Raw genomic sequence first — 18989 nt, 5'->3', positions numbered from 1 at the left:
CCACCTACTTTAAAATTCTAATGAATTATTTGATTGTATTTTTATAGAAGGTGAAATTTGTTACCCTGGCCTTGCGGTGACTATCTCATGCCATTGAGAAAGAATAAATCAAATACATACACGATCCCGTGTGGGAGGGTATGTTAGAACCCCAAGGTTATTTTGATGTGATCAAACAAGTTAAGTTAGGTTTTATTTGGTTTAACCCTTGTGTCTAAGTGTGCAGGAGCTTAGGAGCACAACAAGTCGAGCGAAAGGCGTGACTAGCGAGAAAGACGGCACAGGGAGAGAGTCGACGGGTTCGGTGCATCCGAGGGACGAGGTGCCGCGAAAGAGTACACCGGTGGACAAGAAGAACGTACGTGACGTTCTAGGGACGAGAAATCGGGGAGGAAGACTGCTCGAGGAGAAGGCCGGAATTTGGGTTCGGGTGAGCCCTATTCCGGATGGTCGAGATCACCCAAGCAAGCAGAGCCGGAGCGGAAGACCCGGATCGAGGCGAGCTGAACTGGAGCAGAGGGCTCGGACCGAAAAAGTCAATGCTATTGACTTTCTTGGTCCGGGCGCTCGGAACCCTTCCAGGCGCCCAGACCTGGATGTTATCCAGATCGTGGTCAAACGTGATCTATGCGAGAAGGGATAAAGTTTTATCCTCTCTGAGGCACCTGGAACCCTTCCAAGCGCTCCAACCAAGGCTATAAATATAGCCTTGGTCCAAGAAACTCAACAAGACAAGCAATCCTGATTACAACACTTGTATGCTTTCATTGTTAATTTAGCTTCTTATTTTTCTGTGTTTGAATGTTGTAAGAGGCTTCTCCACCTGAAAGGAGATATCTATTGCGCTTCATTCTCCTTGGATTAACAACCTCCCCGGTTGTAACTAAGTAAACTCCTGTGCCTCTTCTTTTAGTTTATTGCTCTTATTTATTTATGCAAGTGTTAGTTTAAGAAGTCCGAGAAGGGTGTGCTTTTTTTGTGCAGGGCAATTCACCCCTCCCCTCCTGCCGACCTCCAAAGGGACCAACAAGTGGTATCAGAGTGAGGACGCTTCAGAAGGACTAACCATCGACCGAAGCAAAGCAACCAATGCACGGACTAAGCATCGTTCCACCAAAATTTGAGGGAGACTTCGCACACTAGAAATGTCATATGGAGGTATTTCTGAAAACAGACTTTGAAATTCGTTTAATAATAAAATATAATTTTGTAGCTCCTATGAATCAAAATGGAGAGGAAAAAGAAGAAAGTCTTTGGACGAAGAAAGAATAAAATGATTCCGTAGCAAATAATCGGGCGGAATATCACTTGCTGAGTGTGCTGCCGCCTCAAGAAGTCAACCGCATCGGAAACTACTCGTCAGCCAAAGAACTCTAGGAAAAATTTCTGGAACTCCACGAAGGCACATCCGAAGCTAAACTTACAAGGAGAGATATACTTCGAAACAAAGTGACAAATATTCGTCTAGAAAAAGGTGAGAAGGTAGCCGATCTACACGCAAAGGTAAAAGAACTAATCATCGGACTCGAAAACCTCGGAGAAACGATAACCAACCGAGACACGATACGCTACACACTCAATGTCTTTCCCAGGATTCCAGAATGGACCTCAATAATCGACGCTTACTACATCTCAAAGGACCTGGAGGTAAGTACCCTAGAGGAACTCTTTTTTACTCTTGAATTACATGAAACCAGATGTGCAAGAACACCAAAAGACTCAAGCCAGATTATGACGCTAAATGCAAGCAAGAAGGATGAACCTGAGTCAGACTCATAAGAAAATCAAGAAGCTTATATGGTAAGAAATTTCAGAAAATTCTTTAGATCTAATAAATTAAAAAAAATACAGAATAAGAAAAATCTAAAAAATAGAAAAAGGGTTCGATGCTACTAGTGTCAAAAGGAAAGGCACTTAAAAGAAGATTGCCCAGAACTCAAGAAGGATAAAGTCAAGATACCCAAGAAGCACAAGAATCTGAAAGCTACTTGGGATGATAGTTCATCATCTGAATCCGAAATACAAGAATATGTTGGACTAGCACTGATGGCGAGCTATGAAGGGCAAAGTACATCAGAAGTCAACATCGATGAAGGGGGAGCGACTTCAGATGAATGCAGCGAAGCAGGAGGAGAGTCAGACTTCAAGTCTGATATGGTAAGTGAGGTATGTCTCTTACCTCCTGATCAACTTTATTATGGTATTAAGTCTATAGCAAAATCTATGTGTAAATTAAAACGTAAAAATAATAAATTAAAAACTAAAAATTTAGAAATAAAAAGAATTTTAATAAAATAATGTCTGATAGAAGATTTTGATAGAGTAACACTTGAAAATGATAAATTAAAAAAAGAAATAGAAAACTTGAAAAATTCTACTTGTTCAAATATTTTTGCTTTTAGAAATTATAGAGGTTTAAACTGGTATTATAGGTTTCACAAAAGTCAAATCAGAAAAATATCAAAAGCTTATATACCTAGAAAATACCTGATTAACCCTATAGGAAGGAACTTGTATTGAGTTCCAAAAACTTATTTGAATTAAAAATGAAATTAGACCTAGGGCTTTCAGGTAGAAAATTGAATATTTGAATTCATTAAAAGACTTTGTCTAGAAGTGGTTGATGATCCAATAACCATGAAGACCTAGTGCTTCGCCACAGCCTGGAAGCTAATTTCTGAATTAAATATTTAATTGACAAACTGATAAGCATAAAATAGTTAATTGCTTTCAATATTTGTCAATGGTTTAACATTTATTAAAATTTCTTCTAAAAATTTCACTTATAAAAATTCAATATTTAAAATATTTCTATTAAAATATTTTTTAAGTTATTTATTCCGTTGTAAAAAAATTTTATTTTTAACTTAGAAAATTAAAAATTTTCTTACTTAGAAATTGTGTTACTTAGAAATTTTTCTGCCTAATATTTTCTCACTTAGAATTTTTTTTAACATTTAAAATTTTCTAATTTATTTTTAAAAAAAATAACCTTAGACTTATTAAGGAACCTCATTTTTTATGTGATCAAAGGGGGAGAAGGATATATTAAGTCTAGGGGAGGTATAATCTAATTTTTAACTAAAAATTCTGTTTATAGTTATTTTCAAAATTAATTATCTTTACATTGCATTTTTTTTCTTGCATTTGTTTACCCTAGCTGAACTTATGTTGCTCACATAAAAAAGGGAGAGATTGTTGGAACCCCAAGATTATTTTGATGTGATCAAACAAGTTAAGTTAGGTCCTGTTTCGTTTAACCCTTGTGTTTAAGTGTGCAGGAGCTTAGGAGCACAAGAAGTCGAACTGAAGAGGTAGCTAGTGAGAAGGACGACACGGGGAGAGAGCTGACGGGCTCGGTGAGTCCGAGGGACGAGGTGCCGCGGAAGAGTACATCGGTGGACGAGAAGAACGTACGCGACGTTCAAGGGACGAGAAATCGGGGAGGAAGGCTACTCGAGGAGAAATCCGGAACTTGGGTTCGGGTGAGCCCTATTCCGGATGGCCGAGATCTCCCAAGTAAGCGGAGCCGGAGCCGGAGCAGAAGACCCGGATCGAGGCGAGCTGAACTGGAGGAAAGGGCCCGGACCAGTCCGAGGCGCCCGAAACCCTTCCGGGAGCCTGGACCTGGATGTTATCCAGATCACGGCCAAACGCGATCTATACGAGAAGGGATAAAGTTTTATCCCCTCTCAGACACCTAGAATCCTTCCAGACGCCCCGACTAAGGCTATAAATATAGCCTTGGTCCAAGAAGCTCAACAAGACAAGTAATTCTGATTACAACACTAGTATGTTTTCATTGTTAGTTTAGCTTCTTATTTTTCTATGCTTGAATGCTGTAAGAGGCTTCTCCACTTGAAAGGAGATATCTATTGCACTTCATTCTCCTTGGATTGACAATCTCCGCAGTTGTAATAAAGTAAACTCCTGTGCCTCTTATTTTAGTTTATTGCTCTTATTTATTTATGGAAGTGTTAGTTTAAGAAGTCCGAGAATGGTGTGCTTTTTTTATGTAGGACAATTCACCCCTCCCCTCTTGCTGACCTCCAAAAGGACCAAAAGGGCATACTCTAGGATGATGAAATTCCTAGAAATTGATCTTTGCCCATTTATGCAGTGTTGTCACACAACAACTAGCTGTGCTACCCCCGGGGTGAATTATTTGATTGCATGATTGAATTATAGGTGGTGTGAATTATGGCTCAATTATATCTCACATTTATATCTCACATGTAATTGCATTTGAGTTTAAGCCAAATAGGTTAATGCATTTTGAGAAGGGAATCATTATCCTAGGTAAGGGAAAGAGGAGGCAGGATCTCCTGGACCACTTTTTGTGGTCCAGGAGATGTGCTACTGGCATTTGCGGCTGGATTGCAACCACGATCTGGTCGTAAATGGTTACGATCCCTTCCTGGTTTCATCGTCCCCTACCAAGTTATAGTTTTTGTTCAGAGCAGGCGGGCGGAGGCCACACGGCGGACATCCTCGCTCGGCGCCCAGTAACCTATCCACCACTGGAGACCTTCGGACGGCCTCCGGCCGTCCGCTCCGAATAAAAACTATAACCTGGTGGGGACGGTGAAGTCAAGAAGAGATCGCAACTATTTACGACCGGATCGCGACCGTGATCCAGCTGTAAATGCGAGTGGAACATTCCCTGGACTACAAAAAAATGGTCCAGGAGATCTGTACTCAGGGTAAGGGTAAGAGCAAGAGGAAACGCAAGAGCAAGGTAAGTATGGATTTACTCGGGCTTTAGGCCGGGTAATTTTTTTTCATACTATCTTATATAAATTCTTTATGTCTCATATGGACCCACACAAATAAAATTTTCATCAGTAATCAGGTCCCACATGGATCCTCCATTGACCTAGGATATCACTCATAAAGTTGTATATAAAAGAGAAATTGTTCACATGTAAATACAACAAAAAAGAACATCTAATTTGCGGTCAAAATGACAATTTAAAAAGTGTAGGGGCAATTTAAAAAACCATAGAAAGATTAGGGAGGGAGCTGAAACTAGTGATACCATTGTGTTTATTTGACCAACAATTTACCAAAAGACATACTTAAGTTTTTGAATTTATCAAAAGCTGCATATTGCTTTAGCATTTACCAAATGACGCACCTTTTTATAGTGGTCTTCTTATTCTACCCTCCTGACAAATTTAACTGATTTCCTTTTTCTTTTCTTTGTCATTTCTCTCTCTTCTCTTTCCTACTATGCATGCAACGTATCTTCTCTTTCCTTCTTCTTTTTTATCTTCTCTTTGTTTCTTTTTTTTTTTTTCAAATTTTTTCTTAAACATGTTATAAGAGATTAAACCCATGTTGGGCCTGATATCTCTCTATATCAAGCCCAATGTGGGCCTGATATGGAGAGATATCAGGCCTAACAACAAGGAAAAAAAATAAAAAAGAAAAATAAAGAAAGAGAGATTTAGATTTTTCAACACCTCTGGTCCACTACTAGAAATGCCGAAAATAATAATGGAGAGCATATTTAGACTCCTTGTAATTTTAGAAATCTACAGGACCTGAAATGATTGCAATCTGAGGTCTCTAAGTCAATCAGTGAGTTTTGACCGAAACTCACTGATGGACCTAGAGAGCTCCGATTGCACCTATTTCAGTTCCTGTGGATTTCTAAAATTGTAAGGAGTCCAAATATGCTCTCCATTATTATTTTTGGCATTCCTAGTGGTGGACCAGAGGTTTTGAAAAACCTAAATATCTCTTTTTTTTTTTTTTTTTGTTATTAGGCCTGATATCTCCCCATGTCAGGCCCAACGTGGGTCTGATATGGGAGATATTAGGCCTAATAACAAAAAAAAAGAAGAAAGAAATAAAGAAAGAAAGAAAGAAAGAAAGAAAGAGAGATTTAAGTTTTTCAAAACCTCTAGTCTAGTACTAGGAATGTCGAAAATAATAATGAAGAGCATATTTGGATTCCTTGTAATTTTAGAAATCCACAGGAACTGAAATAAATGCAATCAGAGCTCCCTAGGTCCATAAGTGAGTTTCGTTCAAAATCCACTAATGGACCTAGAGAGCTCTGATTCCACCCATTTCAGTTTTTGTGGATTTCTAATATTGCAAGGAGTTAAAATATGCTATCTATTATTTATTTCAACTTCCAAAAGATGTTAAAATATAATAAGATAAAATCAGCAAAATAATCCCTATACATTTTAGGTTTTTCAAAATCTCTGGTCCACCACTAGGAATGTCAAAAATAACAATGGAGAGCATATTTGAACTCCTTACAATATTAGAAATCTACAGAAACTGAAATGGATGCAATCGAAGCTCTCTAGGTCTAAATCTCTTTTTTTTCTTTCTTTCTTTTAGTTATTATGCCTGATATGAAGAAATATCAGGCCCACATTGGGCCTGATATCTCTTCATATCAGGCCCAATGTGGGCCTGATATTTCCCCGTATCAAGCCCAACGTGGACCTGATATGGGAGATATCAGACCTAATAACAAAAAAAAATAAAAAAAAATAAAAAAAAAAGAAAGAAAGAAAGAAAGAGAGATTTAGGTTTTTCAAAACCTTTGGTTTGCCACTAGGAATGTCAAAAATAACAATGGGGAGTATATTTAGACTCCTTACAATTTTAGAAATCTATAGGACCTAAAATGACTGCAATCTGAGGTCTCTAGGTCGATCAGTGGATTTCGATCAAAATCCACTAATGGACCTAGAGAGTTCTGATTGCACCCATTTCAATTTCTGTGGAATTCTAATGTTGCAAGGAGTTAAAATATACTATTTATTATTTATTTAACTTCTAAAAGATATTAAAATATAATAAGAAAGAATCAGCAAAACATTCTCCATACGTTTTAGGTTTTTCAAAACCTCTAGTCCACTACTAGGAATTCCAAAAATAACAATGGAGAGCATATTTGAACTCCTTGCAATATTAGAAATCCACAGAAACTGAAATGGGTGCAATCGGAGCTCTCTAGGTCCATTAGTGGATTTTGATCGAAACCTACTAATGAACCTAGAGAGTTCCGATTGCACCCATTTCAGTTCCTATGGATTTCTTAAATTGCAAGGAGTCCAAATATGCTTTTCATTATTATTTTTGGTATTCCTAGTGGTGGACCAGAGATTTTGAAAAACCTAAATCTTTTTTTTTTTTTCTCTTTTTTTGTTATTAGGCATGATATGAAGAGATATCAGACCCACGTTGGGCCTAATATCTCTTCATATCAGGCCCAATGTGGGCCTTATATCTTCCTATATCAGGTCCAACGTGGGCTTGATATGGGAGATATCAGGCCTAATAACAAAAAAAAAAGAAAAAAAAGGAAAAAAGAAAGAAAGAGATATTTAGATTTTTCAAAACCTCTGGTCCACCAGTAGGAATGCCGAAAATAATATAAAGAACATATTTGGATTCCTTGCAATTTTAGAAATCCATAAGAACTGAAATGACTGTAATCTGAGTTCTCTAGGTCGATTAGTGGGTTCCGGTCAAAACTCACTAATGGACCTAGAGAGCTCCGATTGCACCCATTTCAGTTCTTGTGGATTTTTAATGTTGAAAGGAGTTAAAATATGCTATCTATTATTTATTTCAACTTCTAAAATATATTAAAATATAATAAGAAAGAATCAGTAAAATAATTCTCATATGTTGGGCCTGATATGATTCATATCAGGCCCACGCATGAGGATTTTTGTCAATTCATCATTAATACAATTTTACACCTCCGTAGAAGTCGAAATAAATAATAGATCAGTTTCTGTTGATTTATGGGGTTGCAAAGAATTCAAATATGTCATCTATTGATTAATTTGACTTCTCCAAATATATTAAAATGTTATCAAAAAATTAACTAAACTCTAAGGCTACGTTTGGTTGGGTGTAATGTAATCTAGCTTGTAATGTAATCAAATTTGTAATGTAATGTAATGTAATCTTGATTACATTACTACGTTTGGAAATGTAATGTATGTAATATTTGATTACAAGGATGATTACATTCTTTTGTTTGGTATATATTATTTTTTATCAGGAATGTAATTTGTATTATTACAAAATGACAAAAATGTCCTACGACCTCTACTGACGGTCGCCGCACTTCTGCCGGAGCTTGCGGCAGCTACCGGCCGTCGCCGGCCGTCGACCGCCGGCCGGGTATATTCGGTATTTAAATTTTGGTGGGACGATGACCTCGTAATGTAATCGGATTACATAACATTTGCTTTGTAATCCAGATTACAAAACTTCACTACATTTTGTAATCCAGATTACATTACATTACAAGTTTAAAAGTGAAACAAATAAAATAATCTGCCTTGTAATGTAATAAGGATTACATTACAAGGCAGATTACGCCCTACCAAACGCAGCCTAAACGTTATGGGGCTGATATAATTTATATATCAAGCCTATGTTATGTATACACACATTGAAAAAAAAAGAGAGGAAAGAGAAGAGCGGAGAGGAAAAATTAGATTGGTTACATGCATAGAAAAAAATAAATAGAAAAGAAAGTGAGAAACGACAGTGAAAAAAAAAGTTAGATTTATCATAAGGATAAAATAGAAAATACATTTAAAAAGATGTGTTCTTTAGTAAATATTAAAATAACATATATTTTTTTTTGATAAATTTAAATATCTCCTGCACCTTTTGATAAATTATCGTTATTTGACGGATAGAGTGACTTGTAACGTGATGTGATTCTAAATTATATATTAAACAAAGTAGCTGATGATTGCAATTTTCAATCAAACTATCACTCAATTCTACGGGATTCAGGTTTTATCATCGTCGTAAAGATATTTAAAGTGGATCAGAAAAAACAGAGCCCATGCAATAAACCGCATTATCGTGTCACAACGTAGCACGAGATGTCAAGGTTCATGCAGGACAAACGACTTCGCTAGGGCTCTGGCGACGCCGGCCAATCACCTCCACCTTCAATAGCTTCGCCTCATTTACAACCAGCGAATAACCAGGTAACGTCTTAAGGTGACTGATCGATTCCTAATCTAACGGATCGAATTAAAGATATTTTTTTTAGTTTTTTAATGATCGATCGATAAATAAATCGGCTGTTGGCGAATGATGCCTTCTTTAAGATGGCATTCAATGCCGTCGGAGAGGCAGAGGCGAAGAAGGTTCCAGGCAGCGAGGCCGGCGGCTGTTTGGCGAGGGATCCGAAGCGTCCACTGTATTGAGTTGATGGATGTTGATAGGAGCATTCAACAGGGGCATCAAGGACATGAATGGTAGGGCAAATACCGATCTCACCGTGGTATCCATTGAATCTAGTCTTCCTGTTTGAAAATGACCGATTCAACTCTTGTCTTTTCGTATCCATTGAACAAAGATAACACATCATTTCACTAAATAATTTGATACCGATAGACTATGAAGATTGTTTTGATATTTGACCCAAAGAAGACAGTTTTTTTTTATATGAAATATCATTTAATAAACTGTTTGGTAAGCAACTTGATGAAAAGAAAAAAGAAGAGTTTTTAGTATGACAGATGAGAGGAGACTGCCTGCATTGATCATATTCGAATAAAGGAGCTCGCATGTGTAGTTCTTCATTTTCACAAATAAGCAGAATAAAGAATTTAATACTTTTTTAAATAAATATTATTAGAAATATTTAATTTTATTAGTTATAGTAAAAGGTGGAATTTGCCACCTTAGTAGTCCGACACGAACGATCCTATGATCATCTGTGAGGAGGTAAATTGGAAAGCTATAGTTGACCACTGCGGAGAGAGCAATTTTCTTGACTTTGTCGAGATTCGACACCTTACCCATTGTAACAATATCTACCCCATATTAATTAACTTAATCATATTCCGGGAGCGACATTTAATTCTGTTATTAAGATTTAAAAGGGTATTTTCATATATTGTTAATAATTATGTATACAATTAGAAGCAGTGACCACATAGTAATAACTTTATCTTATGTCAAACCTTACTTTTTTATTATTAGTAAAATTTAAAAAATAAAAAATATTTTATGTTATCTAATTTAGAAACAATAATAAATTATTGTAATACTATTAATATACATTTTAATTATAATTTTTTTTCAAAAAATATCAATCATTTTTAACTGAAGGAAAGTTTTGACACAACAGTAAAATTATTGTGTGATCTAGAGGAAATAGATTCGAGTACTTGATATAATCACTACGTATAATAGACTCTTCCTCGGAATCCCTCATTGACGGGAACTTCGTGAATCAAACTGCCTTTTTATTCATTTTAACTTTGATAAATTATTAATAAAATTTATTTATCCAAAAATATTTAGCTAGAAATATTGATGGTGAATTATTAAAAAGAAGTGAAAGAAAAATAAAATTTAAGAAAGGAATAATATTACATTATTGAATATATTTTTTGACTTTCAAAAATATATATATATATATATATATATATATATATATATATATATATATATATATATATATATATTTTGATGCAGATATATGGGGATGACTTAGATGTAATAAGGATTGGGAGAAAGGGCAGTTTGGTCTTTTGGCTTTGTGAGGGTTTGTTGTATTAAAATGACATTGTTCATCCAGGGAAAGGAGGTCTGGTTCGTGCTCCTTTCCGCCGCCAGCCACCAGGGAGAGGTTCTCTCCTTCTCAAGCTCTCCGCCAGCGCCGACGAAGCTGCCGGCACTCCCTTCTTCCTCTCCTCTACCCTCCATTACTCCGGCCTTCTCATTCCAGCGCCGCCGCCATAAGGAGGAAATAGGGAGGGGGGGGGGGGGGGGCTCGCTAGGTTCGTTGTTGCCGCTGCCGCCGTCGGCCTTCTCTCTCCCTCTCCTCTCGTCGGCAGTCACGACCTTGGCCCGAAAGGTCACCTCTCTTCAGTGTTCCCAGCGCTGGCCATCTCCAGCGAGGCCACCCCTGCTTCTTTACCTTCTCCTCGTCGATCCAGGCCGCCGCGAGGAAGACACCTCATGTCCTCCTCCTTTGCCGGCCGTCACCTGCCGGAACAGAGGCACTGCTTCTCTTCTGGTATCGTACTATGCCTATATTCTGGCCTGCGAGTCGAGAGCGTGTTCGGCCTTCGTGCCGCTATTGTATCCCGACCTGCGAGCTGATGGAGTGTTCGACCTTTGTGCTGCTGTTGCATTCCGGCCTAAGAGCCGATGCTGTAGTTGGACCGTGCGTCGTCCTGCGGATCCATATCGCGTCCGGCTTCGAGCCACCAGAGCCAGCTACTCGCCTGGTGGACCTTCACCTACTATTCAGGGTCGCAGCGACTCGATCAGTTCATTCATCCATCCGAGGGCGCCCCCCCGGGGCCAGGGTACGTTCCTGTATTCATATCTCATTTACGTCATTATTCTGCTAGTCATTTATTCGACTGCTTATATATTTGTGGGATTCGCCTCGAGCACCGAGGTACCAGAGACCGGGGCAACCCGGTCAATGACTACAGGTATTGTTGACCCGAGGATTCCGGGCGACTTGGTCAACACAGGAGACAGATCACCATCCGGGTCATGGGGATGCGGTCAACCTTCCAGACACGTCACACCGGCGGGTTCGTCTTCTCAGCTTCCCAACAGGATCACAAGATCAAATTGGCGCAGTCTGTGGGAACGCACATGGTCTGGAACGTGAAGACAGACGACCCGGAAAGTCCGACATCCTCAAGACATCCTCATGGCCTTGAGGGGGTTCGACGAGTATATCGTATCCTCCTCACTCCACGGGTATTCGGGAGTCGAGAAATTGATGCAGAACCTTTGCTGGTCGGCAGGTTAGTTTTTCAGCTATATTCTCTTTCGTTCATAGAATTTATCATAGTTTCTCGACGAGGACTCTCGTGTCGATCGGTCGGGTTTCCATCATATCCGAGCCATCGGCTCGATGTCGAATACCCCGCGCCGATCGGCCGGGTGTACATTATCCGATCCACCGGCTCAATGTCGAAGACCCCGCGCCGATCGGTCGGGCGTACATTATCCGAGCCACCGGCTCGATGCCGAAGACTCCGCGTCGATCGGTCGGGCATACATTATCCGAGCCACCGGCTCGATGCCGAAGACCCCGTGCCGATCGGCTGGGCGTACATTATCTGAGCCACCGGCTCGATGTCGAAGACCCCGCGCCGATCGGCCGGGTGTATATTATCCGAGCTGCGAGCTCATTGTTGAAGACCGTCGAGCGATGACGTTAAACTCTAGAGTCGAACCGGCGACAATAAAAACCCCGGCTTTAAGACTGTCAAGCGGCGACGTTAAACTGTAGAGTCGAACCGGCGATTATAAAAACCCCGGTTTGAAGACCGTCGAGCGGCGACGTTAAACTCTAGAGTCGAACCGGCGACTATAAAAACCCCGATTTGAAGACCGTCGAGCGGCGACGTTAAACTCTAGAGTCGAACCGGCGACTATAAAAGCCCTGGCTTGAAGACCGTCGAGTGGCGATGTTACACTCTAGAGTCGAACCGACGACTATAAAAACCCCGGCTTGAAGACCGTCGAGCGGCGACGTTAAACTCTAGAGTCGAACCAGCGACTATAAAACCCCAGCTTGAAGATCGTCGAGCGGCGACGTTAAACTCTAGAGTCGAACTGGCGACTATAAAAACCCCGGCTTAAAGATCGTCGAGCGGCGACGTTAAACTCTAGAGTCGAACCAGCGACTATAAAAACCTCGGCTTGAAGACCGTCGAACGGTGACGTTAAACCCCCGTCTTCACGGCCAGTTCTTCGGGTATTTTTATCTCCCCCGTTCGGGGTCGAGTGGTCTTCACTGGTCTCGGACCAGCTTATCAGCGCATCATATTTCTTATCTCCACCGTTCGGGGTCGAGCGGTCGCCACTGGTCTCGGATTAGCCTCGGATATTCTATCTCCCCTGTTCGGGGTCGAGTGGTCGTCACTGGTCTTGGACCAGCTTCGGATATTCTTTCTCCCCCGTTCGGGGTCGAGTTGTCTTCACTGGTCTCGGACCAGCTTATCATATCATATATCTCCCCCGTTCGGGGTCGAGCGGTCGCCACTGGTCTCGGATCAGCCTCGGATATTCTATCTCCCCCGTTCGGGGTCGAGTGGTCGTCACTGGTCTCGGACCAGTTTCGGATATTCTTTCTCCCCCGTTCGGGGTCGAGCGGTCGCCACTGGTCTCGGATCAGCCTCGGATATTCTATCTCCCCCGTTCGGGGTCGAGTGGTCGTCACTGGTCTCGGACCAGTTTCGGATATTCTTTCTCCCCCGTTCGGGGTCGAGTTATCTTCACTGGTCTCGGACCAGCTTATCATATCATATATCTCCCCCGTTCGGGGTCGAGCGGTCGCCACTGGTCTCGGATCAGCCTTGGATTTTATATGTCCCCCGTTTAGGGTCGAGTGGTCGTCACTGGTCTCGGACCAGCTTCGGATATTCTTTCTCCCCCGTTCGGGGTCGAGTTGTATTCACTGGTCTCGGACCAACTTATCATATCATATATCTCCCCCGTTCGGGGTCGAGCGGGCATCGTTGGTCTTGGACCAGCTTCAGATATCCTATTTCCCCTGTTCGGGGCCGAGCAGTCTTCACGAGCATTTATCTCCCCCGTTCGGGGTCGCGCAGTTTTCACGGGTCACGGATCATATCGGATTGCCTTTCTGTCCTGATCTCCCGCCTTTCTGTCCGATTAGCACTATCTTTGTTGCCCGGATCGCATTATTTCTCGTCGCTTGCTTGCTACTACCTGAGTCACTTGCTTTGCATCACCACAACTACTCGTTCGACGTGATAAGATGAGCACAGTGATATGATTTCATGTTCTGCAGCGATTCTGTTTTGGGACTTGGTCTAGTCAGTAGGACTTGCGCCTCCTTCGATTAGACTTGAAGGGGAGGCTTGTGATGCGGATATATGGGGTTGGCTTAGATGTAATAAGGAAGGGGAGAAAGGGTAGTTTGGTCTTTTGGCTTTGTGAGGGTTTGCTGTATTAAAATGACACTGTTCATCCAGGAAAGGAGGTCTGGTTCATGCTCCTTTCCTCCGCCAGCCACTAGGGAGAGGCTCTCTCCTTCTCAAGCTCTCCGCCGGCACCGACGAAGCCGCCGGCGCTCCCTTCTTCCTCTCCTCTACCCTCCATTACTCCGGCCTTCTCATTCCAGTGCCGCTGCCATGAGGAGGAAATAGGGGGGCTCGCTAGGTTCGTTGTTGCCGCTGCCGCCGTCGGCCTTCTCCTCTCTCCCTCTCCTCTCGCCGGCAGTCACGACCTTGGCCCGAGAGGTCGCCTCTCTTCAGTGTTCCCAGCGCCAACCATCTCCAGCGAGGCCACCCCTGCTTCTTTACCTTCTCCTCGTCGATCCAGGCCGCCGCGAGGAAGACACCTCATGTCCTCCTCCTTTGCCGGTCGTCACCTGCTGGAACATAGGCACTACTTCTCTTCTTGCCGGAAATCTCCTCCGGCGTGGGCTTCCTCGTGCCCAACCAGCACGATAGAAGTGTAGACAGATGGTATATTCATTGCTGCCGACGCCAACCATGTCCAGCAGCCGCCGACATCACCCTGCAGTGGGGGCCGCCTCCGGCCACAGCCGCCTATGGCAGACAGCACCTCCCGCGTCCAGCGTCGTCACCCTCCGGGTCGCCGCCGTCAAAGGGTTCAGGTATCGTACTATGCCTATATTCCGGCCTGCGAGCCGAGAGCGTGTTCGACCTTCGTGCCGCTATTGTATCCCGGCCTGCGAGCCGATGGAGTGTTCGACCTTCGTGCTGCTGTTGCATTCCGGCCTAAGAGTCGAGGTCAACCCGGTCGATGGCTACAGGTATTGTTGACCCGAGGATTCCGGGCGACTTGGTCAACACAGGAGACAGATCACCATCCGGGTCATGGGGATGCGGTCAACCTTCCAGACACGTCACACCGGCAGGTTCGTCTTATCAGCTTCCCGACAGGATCATATATATATATATATCAATTAAGTGTGACCAATAAATATTTTTAATTTATTAACAAAATTTAATTTTGATTAATAAATCAAAATTTTATCATTAAAAAAATTTAAAATTACTAATTAAATTTTAATAAAAAAAATAAAAATAAATTACCAACCAAATCTAATTTTAATAGTAAAAAATTTAAATTATCAATTAAATCCAACACGAGTAAAAAAATAAAAATGATCCAAATTTAATCTATGAAAAATTAAAAATTTTGACTAAATATAATTTAGCTAGTAAAAAATTAAAATTATCGATAAAAATAAATCTCGACTAAAATTTATTTTAACTATAATTTTAATATTCAATATCTATACTTATATGCTTTATAATTAATATTTATATTTAATTTATATAGGTATATATATATAAAATTTATGGACCTCAATATACTAGGGAACCTAGATATAGATCTTAATGATCTATGCCTTGAGTTGAGTATTTGCTCTACTTGGTATAAGCTTGGTATTGTCTGTATAACTGCTATAATTCCAGTTCATAGATCTATAATTGAGGATGTTTCATCAGTTTATTGGGTTCGCAAATGAATCAGATGGATGAATAATTTAGGTGACGTTTGGTTAAATGATGAAAATGATTATAGATATAGGTTTGATAGTAAGATAGAATAAGAATAAGAATGGAAATGAAACCCACCTAATTATATGAGTTTTATTTATTCTCACAAATTTAAAAATCATTCCCAAATTCATAATTCAAACACTATCATTTTACTATCATTCAATTCTTTCATTTTCAAACTCATCACTCAAACGTTTTATTCCTTGGTAGTCGTGTCCCAACATATTTTTTGAAAATTTATGATATCATTAAATACAAAGGAGCAGTTGATTGTGAGAGGACATGAATGCTTGTTGTTAGACTTAAATGACGTGCATGGAAGGAATCATTTAGGACATGTCCTTGGAGCCTTTATATATGTAACCAATCAAAGTTGCAGCAAATCCATGGCTTGTTGTTCATCATCATCAATTGAGTCATGCTTCTGCTGCTGCTTCTTGTTTTCTCTTCTTCTACTCTTCTCCTCAGCAACATCAACTGACACAATCGCTGTAAATGACTCTGTGACAGGGAACCAAAGCATCACCTCCAAAGATGGCAATTTCGTTCTTGGCTTCTTCACGCCACCAGGTAGCTCCTCTCTCAACTATTATATCGGCATCTGGTACAATAAGATCTCCGTGCTCACCCCAGTATGGGTGGCCAACAGAGCCACCCCAGTCACAGACCCGACCACGTCAGAGCTCAGAATCTCTGACGATGGTAACCTCGTCCTCCGCGTCAACTACTCCAAAACCATCCTATGGTCCACCAATGTCACCACCATCTCTTCCTCCAACTCCACAGTTGCCGTCATCCTTGACAATGGTAATCTCCAGCTCATGGATGGATCCAACTCCTCACTCATCTTTTGGCAGAGCTTTGATCACCCCACTGACACTTGGCTTCCTGGTGGCAAGTTGGTGTTCAATAAGATCACCAAAAGACCTCAACACCTCACTTCCTGGAAGAATAAAGTTGACCCTTCTCCTGGGATCTTCACCTATGGGATGGATCCGACTGGATGCTTACAATACTTAATTTTGTGGAATATGTCTCGGATATGTTGGGCTAGTGGACTGTGGGATGGCCACGAATTTAGTTCAGTCCCTGAGGCCACATCAAATTATATGTACCACATGCAAGTAGTCAATGATACAGATGAGATGTATGTCACATACACTGTAGATGAAACCAATTATCTCACGTCTAGACTAGTACTGGATTATGATTCCGGTGAGATCCAAGAACTGGTGTGGATGGAGAATTTGAAGTCATGGATGCTCATCTGGGCTCAACCAAAAAGCAAGTGCTCAGTTTATGGGGTATGTGGACCTTTTGGTAGCTGCACTGACTTCAGATCACCCTTCTGTTATTGTGTTAAAGGTTTCAGGATCAAGTCTCAGAGAGATTGGGATTTGGGTGATAGAAGTCAGGGTTGTGAGAGGATGACTGCTTTACAATGTAGTGGTTTAAATAACAACTCTGCCGATTCAGAGAAAGATGGCTTCTTTGAGATGACAAATGTTAGGCTACCAGATAACCCCTTCAAATTGACCATGCTTAGGAGCTCACAAGATTGCGAACTAGTTTGCTTGAATAACTGCTCTTGTAATGCTTATTCCTTTAACTCTAGTGGGTGTTTTGTTTGGCAGGGAGAGTTGCTTAATCTCCAAGAAGAATCTAATGAATCTGATGCAGGTACACTTTACCTTCGGTTGGCGGCCTCTGAGTTGCCAAGTTCTGAAAGCAGCAAAAAGAGAGTGGTCATATGGGTAATAGTAGGGGTTGTGCCATGTATCATTGTTTGTTTGTTTGTTGTTTGTATCTTAATTCTGAAGCCAGGACGTAGAAGAATGGTTCAGAAGTCAGAGGCTGTGCAAAGTTCTTTAGTCTCTTTTACATACAATGAGCTGCGCATTGCCACCAAAAATTTCTCAGATAAGCTTGGAGGAGGGGGCTTTGGATCAGTGTTTAAAGGGTCGTTGCCTGGTTCAATTGATATTGCAGTGAAGAAACTCGAAGGTTTTTATCAAGGAGAGAAACAGTTCAGAGCAGAGGTGAGCACACTAGGAGCCATTCAACATGTAAACCTTATTCGACTAATGGGCTTTTGCTCTCAAGGAACCAAGAAATTACTGGTTTATGAGTTCATGTCGAGCGGTTCTTTAGCTACTCAGCTTTTTCATAACAATTCAAATGTTTTGGACTGGAACACAAGATATCAAATTGCTATCAGAACTGCGAGAGGATTAGCTTATCTTCATGAGCAGTGCAGAGACAACATTATACATTGTGATATTAAGCCAGAGAACATACTGTTGGATGATGCGCTCATGCCAAAAGTGGCAGATTTCGGTCTAGCAAAGCTCTTTGGAAGGAACTTTAGCAAAGTTCTCACTACCATTCGAGGGAGTAGAGGATATCTTGCACCTGAATGGATTGAAGGTACACCCATCACCACCAAAGTAGATGTTTATAGCTATGGAATGATGTTGTTCGAGATCATATCCGGCAAGAGAAATTTAGTCTGTGCAACAGACAGTTGTTTTGAGTTCTTTCCAACAGTGGCAACAAGCAAACTCATTAATGGAGATGTCGAAGGATTGCTAGACCACCGGCTCGAGGGTGAAGCTGACTTGGGAGAGCTTGAAGTAGCTTGTAAATTGGCTGGTTGGTGCATTCAAGATGATGAGAGTTCCAGGCCAACGATGAGTCAGATTGTTCAAGCTCTAGAGGGCAATCTAGACATCAACATTCCTCCTATTCCCAAGTTTCTCCAAGACCTAACCGACTCTTGGCCCGACAACATCAATTCCCCTGGAAATTTCTCTTCAAATCAGAATTCCAACAGTTGTGCCTCTTCAACTAGCCATCAGATAAACAATGCTACAACTTAATCTCTAGTTAAGACAGAACAAAGATATGCATCGAGTTTATTTGTTATGTATTGTTTTTCATCTGCATATCAAGTTTGTTGGTCTATAAAATGTGACCAAGTTGTGTTTTTTTTTTCGGTAGATAGGTCGATGTTAGGTATCGCCCAAACGCTATTCTGAAAGGGTATCGCATTTTCTTATTTTGTATGTCCTTAGATGATTGCTACCTTGAAAGCTGCATTATGTTCGTATGTAGAATGTAATTGTATAATTACACTTCAATTAGAGATGTAAATTGTTTGTTCTAAACGCCCAATTTATTTCAACTTATACATTTTAGTAGCAACTCTTTTTCTTATTTTATTGGAACTTTAAACAGGATTTAAGTTGCAGCACTCCTTATCTGAGGAATCCTTAGTTCTGATGTGAACTAGAGGAATTGATGCTCTTGGTCCATGACCAGTTTAGGACTTGGAGTGACATTAGAACAGGAGGAATGCCGACCTTCACAGTTACGTCAACTGACACAATCTCCACACAACATTCTCTGACCGGAAACCAAACCATCACCTCTGGA

The 18989-nt window shown here is 41.0% G+C and overlaps 1 protein-coding gene across 1 annotated transcript; it reads left to right on the top strand.

Annotated features, from left to right (window-relative positions):
• The first annotated feature begins 15921 nt into the window (after positions 1 to 15921).
• On the top strand, positions 15922 to 18738 carry LOC122056102 (G-type lectin S-receptor-like serine/threonine-protein kinase At2g19130). Its single transcript, XM_042617888.1, has one exon. The coding sequence runs from the start codon at positions 15941 to 15943 to the stop codon at positions 18431 to 18433; it is 2493 nt and encodes an 830-aa protein (XP_042473822.1). The 5' UTR covers positions 15922 to 15940; the 3' UTR covers positions 18434 to 18738.
• The last annotated feature ends 251 nt before the right edge of the window (positions 18739 to 18989 follow it).

The sequence above is a fragment of the Zingiber officinale genome, chromosome 3B (genome assembly GCF_018446385.1).
Source record: "Zingiber officinale cultivar Zhangliang chromosome 3B, Zo_v1.1, whole genome shotgun sequence".
In the NCBI taxonomy this organism is placed as follows: domain Eukaryota; kingdom Viridiplantae; phylum Streptophyta; class Magnoliopsida; order Zingiberales; family Zingiberaceae; genus Zingiber; species Zingiber officinale.
This window is presented reverse-complemented; position numbering and strand designations above follow the sequence as displayed.

What these genes read in the sequence shown, in the direction of transcription:
- LOC122056102 (XM_042617888.1), top strand. Translation starts at nt 15,941, where the DNA reads ATGGCTTGTTGTTCATCATCATCAATTGAGTCATGCTTCTGCTGCTGC.